The following is a 9,718-nucleotide window of genomic DNA, read 5'->3' as shown; positions in this document are numbered from 1 at the left end:
AAACAAATAAAAAATAATAATAAAATAAAATAAAAGACCAAATCGATGTAAAAGGCAGTAAAGATAGTCACAGTGCAGTTACCTCTGGCGGCCTGTAGGAATCGCTGTGGTTTTAATCCTTGGTGTCCGGCTTCTTGCCATGTTTGCGGAAGCTCAGTGACGACCACTCAGCTAGCTGGAGGTGGCTTGTTCCATTTATCGCTGTGGATGTTGTAGCCACGTCTAAAAAAATAAACATGAATTTACCAAAGGGACCGGACTCCCTGTGCTTCGACAAAGATGTTTTTATGAAGGTGAGAGTCCGATAAAAGGAAAGTGTCGACGTAAAGCTGTTAAAGTAGTTAGCATTAGCTAGTTGACGTGTAGGGATTATTCATCCTGTTTCTTAAACATTTCTTCTTTGTCAGAGAGTAAAACGTCAATGAAACAGAACAGCATCAACACAAATTAATATGGACATATATTAATTTTAGATAGTATGTCTATGTATCCATGTGTGTATACACACTCGTATAAAGTATATCCTATGTGTGTGTGTGTGTGTACACACTCATATACAGTGTGTGTGTGTGTGTGTGTGTGTGTGTGTGTGTGTGTGTGTGTGTGTGTAGGTCATTCACTGTCCCTCAGTTTACATACCCTGTCTCGTTCTTCAAGTAGTTTTGTTTTTTTTAATTTTGAGAGGTCATTTCAACTCTTTGAAATCTGAAATTAGAAAGTTGAACCTGTTACAGTAAATGTTCCTTATTTCATTGAATGTTTCTCTCTGTCTGTCTAATGTTTCTGTCTCTCTCTCTTTCTCCCTCTCTCTCGTCTATCTGTCTGTCTGTAGGAGGACTTTGACGTTGACCAGTTTGTGGCGGAGTGTCGGAAACAGGTCCAGCTTGAGGAGATGAGAGAGGACCTGGAGCTTTACTACAAGCTGCTGAAAACAGCCATGGTGGAGCTCATCAACAAGGACTATGCAGACTTCGTTAACCTCTCCACCAACCTGGTCAGTCGTTGTTATTGTTTTGTTTTGTTTTTTCAGTCACATGAACTTAAAACACACATGTACAAACAAAGCAAACAATCATAATTCCCTGTTCTGTGTCCTTCATCTCCACCATATCTATTAACAAGCCAAAAGGGAAGAAAGCAAAAGTATAAAGAAAGAAACAAATAAACAAAGAAAGCAGTTTGACCAAAAAGGTGTAGGCTGAGGCATTTGCTTATAGCACCTACCCTTCGTTGTTGCCTGTAGCAGGAGTGGATATGGATATGGATAGTATTGCACAGGATACAGGGGAGGGCAGATATACTGTATTATCTCATAAAAGAAAAGCTTTATCATAAACTGGCTTGATGAAGCTCAAGCCAGTTTATTATAATGATAATTATAATGAGAATATTTTGTTAATGCTGTAGAGCCCGAACTATAACATCACAGTCAGATCAGTGTCTGCATGTATATATACATTGTTACTTTTTAAAAGTATATCATATAGAGTGTGAAACTGTGAGTGTGAGACATCTCAGACCTCTTCTCTTGTCTCAGGTGGGGATGGACAAAGCCCTCAATCAGCTCTCTGTGCCGCTGGGACAGTTACGAGAGGAGGTTATGGTATGTTTTCTGATTAAATGTACTGGTTTTATGCTACTGTATTAATTCCTGCCACTGAGTGTTCATGTTATCTGTTGCAGAGCCTGCGGTCCTGCGTGAGTGAGGTGATTCAGTCCATAGACAACCAGTTGTCCAAACAGGAGGATTTGCAAAAAAAAAAGGTTTGGCTCCTTGTTTAGCTGTCTGACTAAACTTAATGTTGCTTCAGTGAATTATATTTGGTTCCACACAGAAGATTAACCTGTTTAAATGATTTTATAGCAACTGTGGTTTTCCAATTTTTTATGTAGCTGACAATATGCAGCAATATTGTTGCAATAGTAGATATAAATAGCTATGTAGGACTAGTGTTCTACTCTGTTGAATGATCTCATAAATTCTCATCATCTTTTCATCATCCCGTCTGTCAGGTATGTGTATTGAGGCTGATCCAAGTGGTGCGCTCAGTGGAGAAGATTGAGAAAATCCTCCACTCACAGAACTCCAAGGAATCCAACTCTCTGGAAATCAGCAGGTGGGAAACAGGCCAGTAAACCTGCTGGCATCGCTTGGTAGATAACAGTTTCAGCTGAATGTAGGCAGATGGATGCATTTTAATATTTTACTCTGCCAGCCATTACATGCACAATGCCCATTGATAGAAAATGTAATTAGATGGTACATGTCTTAGAAAGTAATTATGCATTTCTATTTTTTTCAAGCCGCAGTGTCCAAAGGTATATGTCTGTTTTGTAATTTTGTGAACTTCATACCATTCTCTGGCAAATGTCTAAACTGATGATATGAAGAGCTGTACAGGGATAAAAGTACTTGAGAACAGTTATTTTCTATCGTCTTGCCTGTCTGTGTACAGCCCCTTGTTAGCAGGTCAGATCCTGGAGAGGATAGCTACTGAATTCAACCAGCTGCAGTTCCATGCTGTACAGAGCAAAGGCATGCCCCTTCTGGACAAAGTCAGACCTGTAAGTGTTAATGGGGTGATCAGTCAGACAACATATAAATCAATAGCCTCTCTGTTAGTCAGTCAGTACATCTGCCTGCTCTTCTGCTAATCCATAAGTCCCATAATTATCTGAGTAGGATGATCAGCTTCTGTACAGTCCTTCTGTTAAGTGCTAAAGTCATTAAATACGCAGAAAATATAGAAGTGTTTTTTTTTTTTTTTCAATGGGAATGATCTCTAAAATAATTTATCCCATGTTTCATTTTGATTCATTGTTCAGTCGCTGTGTTTTTTACTGGAATGTAATCTCTTATTTAACTGTATATGTGATGACGTTTTGTACTCTGCCAGCGTATCGCAGGTATAACCTCCATGCTGCAGCAGTCACTGGAGGGTCTCCTGATCGAGGGGCTGCAGACATCCAACGTGGTCATGGTGCGTCACTGCCTGAGGACGTACGCCACCATTGACAAGACTCGAGATGCTGAGGCCCTGGTAGGACAGGTGCTGGTCAAGCCATACATGGACCAGGTAAAAAATTAGGCTTACAACAAGAGAACTTACTACCTGAATACTAAGCTTCCTCAACTAAATGTTGGAACGTGATAGCTTTTATGTGCTGTATGCATCATGAAAATCTCCTCTGATCCTCTTAGGTGATAGTGGAAGAGGTGGTGAAGTCCAATCCAAACGGTCTCCAGCTGATGTATTCTCGACTGTTGGAGTTTGTTCCTCATCACTGTAGACTCCTCAGAGAGGTGACTGGAGGAGCGATATCCAGGTATTGATATGATCACAGAGGCAAATTTATTCAAAGCATTCACAGTAGGGATGCAGGTTAATATCAGTCATCCCTAATTCATAAATCAATGAGTTCTTTGTGTTTTGAAATCCTTTTGCTGCAATTGTCTGCTTTCATCTCTTGAGCCATTGCGCATTGACCAAGCTGTGTGATCTCTTTTTAACACACTTTGATATTTATTTATTTAGTTTTATGCATTATATATTATTATAATTATCTTGCATCATTTACAGACAGATTTGAATTTTTTTCCTTTCATAGAGAGAGCCAACTTCGAGGCAGTTTCTGTCTACTGGCCTCTTAACTTGTCCTCTTTGATCATGTTCTCAGTTTTAAGAATCGCTGACTGAAGTAGCACCCAATGTACAGCAGACAGTGTTATAACATGTCTAAAACGTGCTGCTGTTCCTCTCTCCTCAGTGACAAAGCTGACATAGTGCCGGGCTATGATTTCCTGGTGAATTCTGTGTGGCCGGAGACAATCAAAGGAATAGAGGAGAGGTTGCCTTACCTCTTCAACCCTGGAAACCCCGATATATTCTATGAGGTACGTCCACAGTAACACAGTGAGTGTTGAAACATTCACTTCTTACAGGTTTTGCGTGTCATGTGCTGTCAAGTAACTCATGTTAGATTTTGTGGTCTCACCTGGGCGTCTTCTTTTCCAGCGTTACAGCTTGAGTATGGATTTTGTGAGAAGGTTTGAGCGGCAGTGCAGCTCGCAGGCCAGCGTAAAGAGGCTGAGAGTGCATCCTTCATACACCAGCTTCCACAACAAATGGAACCTGCCTGTCTACTTTCAACTACGGTGCATATTTCCTCAATACAATCTAAAACCTCTATGTCACATCATATACACACACACCATCATTTTCCAGAGCAAAGTGGATATATATAATAAACTACAGGTCACCAATAATCATGTTATATGGCCTTAAAAGTTAGATAATGTACTTACTTAGTTTTTAACAAATAGAAAAAGTTCTCATTTCAATCATCATTTTTTTATCCATTCAATGGATACATATTTTACTCATTTGAATTTGGATCCCTCAGCTTAAATGAATATGGTCCGACAGTGGTGAAAGTGGAATTTTCTGCGCAGCTGGTATTTTGAATAACTGATAGGTCTGCCTTTAAGGACTCAAGAGATGAGTTTTAATTAAAAATGCACCCAGCCTGTTGGCCTTTATTAGCGAAAAAGGACAAGTTGGCAGATGTTCAGAAGTTGAACAAAGCCCATTTTTACAGGAATCTTGAAAACTGCTTATTGGTGTGAGTTTAATGCTGAACGATGAAAAGAGGCAAAATGTTAATTGAGAATGTTTCAGCGTATTACTAAACATAGCCCATAAACATGACATTGGACCTTGACGGAATAACCATTGATCTGTGTGAAACCGTTGCGAAGTCTGACACAGTGTCATCTACTGTTTGTCAACCTCCGGCTGCCCTCAAAAACACACACACACACACTGTAAAGTACACAATGGACAGATTCACCGTTTCACGTCAAGACAAAGATTAGAGCCTGTGTCCCCATTTCCCAGTACAAACCTGCACAGTTCAACCTTTCTGGAAAGTCCATAATTTCCAGGACACAGTGTTGTTTCATGTCAGGATCATGTGGATATCAGAGCTGATGCAAGAAATAAGCTGATTACACATTGATTGTTTTCCCTCCCTTCTCTGAATGTCTCTCTTCGTTTTTCAGGTACAAGGAAATAGCCGGAAGTCTGGAGAACGCCATAAGTGACGGATTAGAGGCAGCACCAGGTAGTAATTACTTCTCTCTCATCAACACCAATGTGCACCTCTACTTCACCCACAGTAACACTTTGTCTGTTTGTTTTTCACAACCAGCTGGCAGTGCGTATCACCTGCAGGTGTCTGTGGTGTTGTGGTCCTGCCTAGTGAAGTGTTGGTCAGATAAAGTCTACCTATCACCTCTGGCTCATCGCTTCTGGAAGCTCACACTGCAGCTCTACTCACGATATGCCAAGTTTCTTGATGAGGTAAACATCAATAAAACAGACAGAGGATTGTAATGATTTAAAAATCATTATTAAGAGAAAGAAGTCCAAGCAGTATCAAACTTAATAGACATGTTGGTGCTGTTTGTTCTTGTTCCTCATGTTGAGTGGTGTCTTGACAGGTGTTAACTAAAACTCCAGCCCCTGAGGTGACCAAAGAGCCCAGCAGGCCTCTACCGAGCTCAGCCTCATCCACCTCCAGTCGAACGTCAATGGATGAGGCCGGCAGCGAGAGCGGGAGTCCCACCTTCCTGTCCACCAAACAGCTGGTCTACATTGCAGCGGACATCCAAAAATTACAGGAGCAGGTGCACCCACCAAAATAATTATTTTTTTCAATTGACTTAACATGTAGAGCACAGCTGTTTCACATGTTTAGACAAGCTGATTGAACTTTGCTTAAATATCGTATAGGTGACAAATCGTCACTTTTGGAAAATTCTGAAGTGATTCCATGACGTTGGTTTGTCTGTTTCTTAGATACCACAGTTGTCAGAGATGGTCAGACAGCGGTTAGAAGCCATCGGATTCAAAAACTTTGGCGCTGTGGAAGGTGTGTGAACCCTACAGTGCACGTGGAAATAATTTTATCTTTTCACTTCACTTGCTGTGCTTGCTTGATCTCACTCTACATGTTTTGTCAACTGAGGAAGAAACGTGAAGAAAGATTAGAATCTTTTTTTTTGTCTTTAACTATGTTTGGATTACTTGTCTGCACTATATCTGCTGTAGGCTTAATTTTATATAATGCATGCTACAGGGGACACATGGGGATGCAGTCATAAATGCCAGTGTTCACTGACTTTAAAAGAATGTAACCATTCAATACCCTAGTGGGCTAGCATGACATCTTCATCAACAAAAATCGCGGTCAGAAAATGTTGCCATTCCTCGAGTCTTTGTATTTCCCCCGCCATCTCTGGCTTTAACACAGTGATAAATCTGACTGTTTGTGTACTATACTTGTGTATTTACTAGTGTTCTCTCCTTTGTCAGATGCTCTGGAGGACTCCAAGTCTTGCCTGTCAAGTAGCATTCCCACTCTCAACAGTAGGATGACCCAGCATCTGACTGAACGCTGCTGTCGCTTCCTGAAGAGCGCCTCTGAGGTTCCACGACTCTACCGCAGGACGAATAAGGTCAGTGAAGCTGCAACGTGTATGTTTCTCCTGCGTTACATCATATAACATTCTCCCATCATATAACATTTCATGGAGAAAACATTGGCAGCACATGACGCTCATCTGCTTTTGACAAAACCTTGAGGGCTGATTCACTCGAAACTTTGTTGTAATGTAACTTTTTTTTTATTGGAAAGGCTATAATTTAAAAGTCAGAATTTTACCTTTGAAATGGTTTGACCGGTCAGATTTTAATGAAACTTGGAGGGATGAGCCAATAATAATAAAGTAGTCCACTGGCATTCGAACAAATGCCAGTGGAGTACTTTATTATTATTGGCTCGAACATTGAGCCTATTAATAAACTAAGTGATGTTTCAGGGTCACGATTGGCATACTATTAAGAGATTTACTCTGTGTGAAGCATATCAGTTCAAGAAAGCTTTAATTGAACTTGGAGGTTCATTATTGACCTTGAAAATGGCAGTTTGACAAAAAAAATCAAGGTCTGTTCACTGGACTTAAGTTGAACTTGTGCCAACAGTTTTTTTTGTCAAGCGTATACATCCATTATATCCTTTAATTCATTCATTCATCCACTCACGGTTAGCCTGCCTGACCCCTAATGGCCACTTGCATCACTGCTTTTCTGCTGAACTGTGTGTAGCTGCATCTATGATATTATGTTTTCTTATTAATCAACATTTTCTGTAGCATTGTTGGGAGTCACTATTGCAGAGAGAATATCAAGAAAAAACTAATCCTGATGTAGCTTTATTGCCCTTGAATGTGATCCTGTGAAAGTCCTTTACATCTAAGTACCTGCTGATACTGAGACTGTGTTTATATATGCAGTACATTCCTACACAATTGAGCTGCACAATGCACATTATATCTGGTAAAGTAATTTCAATATGACTAACAACAGCAGAACATTTAGCCTACAGCAAGCTCTTTCTTTTTAAGAGTTAAATAAAGAGGAAGGAAGGTTTGGAGGATTTCAGTAGCCTCTCCTCATTTTCAAAATGAACCAAATCAAATATCAAGTATATATTTTCACCATTAATCTTTAGTGTATAGATTGTCCTGCATACAACAGTCTATTTCCTTTCTGGACAGGATCTGCCAGTGCGTGCGTCAGCGTACATGGACAACGCCTTACGTCCGTTACATCAGGTGTTGACGGACTCGACAGGGCTGGTGACCCCCTCCACAGCACAAGAGTGGCTGCGAGTTGCACTTTCTGACTGCACACAGAGGTGAGCTTACACACACACACACACACACACAAATACACTTAAATATAATACTAGCATTAGAAGAATTAAAAAGTATTGACCAAGGCCTTCACTGTGATGTTTACCATAAAATGGAAATGCAAGCATATCAGCTTCATTTAAAGATGTCCTGTCGTATTAACTATTTCAGTAGATGCACCAAGGTTGAGTTACAATTCAATATTTTTGGTCTTATTTCAGTTGATGTAGTGGTAGTATCTTTTTTTCATTTGATCACGATTTATTTCCAACTCCCTACAAAGTTGTCCCTCTTTCTTAATGTGTCCATGCTTTGTGTTCAGGTACTATGAGACCATCTCTGAGGTGCTGAGCTCAGTGAGGAAGATGGAGGAGAGTTTGAAGCGACTGAAGCAAGCCAGGAAGGGCGCGAGCACGACTACCACAGCAGGAGCGAACGGAGGACCCACAGACGACAGCAAGATCCGCCTCCAGCTGGCACTCGATGTGGAGTACCTCGGGGAACAGGTAGGTGGTGCTTGACAGGTACACAAACACATGCATGTGTGCAGATATCGTCATAACCCAGCACCCAGGCCATGACAAAACCGGGGGGAAAAAGAAGGTATTTATTGTAGTGAAGAAAATAAACCGTGGAGTAACCTCGGATATGAGGTGTGTTAGTCAGTGATGTCAGTAGTGTTTATGTGGATGTATGTGGATAATGTAGGGTAAGGCAGACGCAATAACTGACAGGGGCCATCACAATATGTAGCAATCAAATGCATATTTCTCTGTGTTACACGGTTTTGGTTATTCCTGCTCACTCTGTTCTGTACTGTTGTGTGTCTCAGATCCAGAAGATGGGTCTTCAGCCAACTGACATCTCTATGTTCGCCACTCTAATAGACCTGGTGAAAGAGGCCCGAGAGCTGGCTGAACAGAACCAGTAGACTCTGGCTGACTCCATAGTAACTGAAACCCATTAACATGCTGCGTTCATCCCTGCATTTCTCCAAGATGTGTGAAGGAGAAAAAAACAGGCTGAAGTCAGCGTTATGATGATTTGACCACAATGAAAGAAGTTCAAGTTTGGACACTACTGAAATCTGTCTGATCAATGTTAAATTGTTGGAAACACAGCAGAGAAAGTATTGTCTGTCTGTGAGACTGGATTATTACTAGATCTACTGTGGGGAATGTGAATAAAAGGGATTTCTTCGTGGTATCATGTTCATGAAATGTCCACATAATAATCAATGCTGGCTGCTGGTGATATGCACTGCTCTATGCAAACTAATGTACTGATCTTATGTTGGGCCAGAATGCTGCATTACAATAGTTTCAAGTCTAAGTTGTGAGGAGACGATGTCAGTCAAACAATATTTGTTTGTTTTCTGCTACGTGGTGAAGGATTAATCGTATATAAAGAAGTCTGTCAGTGTGTGACATGTACATTTTATGTTGAAATCAAATTTGTATAATATAATATGTTTGACATACTTAACTTGGGAATAAAATAAGGAACTTTGAATACAATGTTTGATTTGTGTGTTGTAAAGCAAAGGTCATTCGCTACTAGCAGCAGTACTTTAGACACATCTGTTTGCACAACATGCATCATTTCCCTGTAGACCACCGCCATGAAAGCTCAAGGACTCTATTTTAGCAACAAATGATAAGCAGAAAACAAGAACTCAATGCCAAACTTTGCCCTGGGTTGCTTCTGCCTTTTTTCAGTCATATTGATATTTTATTTGATATTTATTCATACATTACTTATGTTTTCAAATATATTAAAACAGAATAAGTAATCAAAAAACACTTATTAAAACCGCTGTAATAAAAATATTACACCTCAGCTAATGACAACTTATGGTTTCTGGTTGTCATAGTAACACAACCATTACAACTGTTGTTGGTTTGTAAGTTTTTTCTGGTGCTCAGCATTAAGGTGGGATACAATGACAAAGATAAAGTG

General features: G+C 40.2%; 1 protein-coding gene across 1 annotated transcript; it reads left to right on the top strand.

The window, feature by feature from the left end:
* Nucleotides 1-166: 166 nt before the first annotated feature.
* cog2 (component of oligomeric golgi complex 2) lies at nt 167-9,271 on the top strand. Its single transcript, XM_062431101.1, has 18 exons — nt 167-293; nt 833-994; nt 1,538-1,603; nt 1,684-1,764; nt 2,014-2,117; nt 2,457-2,565; nt 2,898-3,077; nt 3,203-3,327; nt 3,769-3,895; nt 4,017-4,156; nt 5,063-5,124; nt 5,212-5,363; nt 5,504-5,689; nt 5,862-5,934; nt 6,378-6,520; nt 7,622-7,761; nt 8,082-8,265; nt 8,592-9,271. The coding sequence occupies exons 1-18, from the start codon at nt 237-239 to the stop codon at nt 8,688-8,690; spliced, it is 2,190 nt and encodes a 729-aa protein (XP_062287085.1). The 5' UTR covers nt 167-236; the 3' UTR covers nt 8,691-9,271.
* Nucleotides 9,272-9,718: the final 447 nt, after the last annotated feature.

The sequence above is a fragment of the Scomber scombrus genome, chromosome 12 (assembly GCF_963691925.1).
Source record: "Scomber scombrus chromosome 12, fScoSco1.1, whole genome shotgun sequence".
NCBI classification, from domain to species: Eukaryota; Metazoa; Chordata; class Actinopteri; order Scombriformes; family Scombridae; genus Scomber; species Scomber scombrus.
The sequence above is the reverse complement of the archived record's forward strand: the minus strand, read 5'-3'. Positions and strand labels throughout refer to the sequence as shown.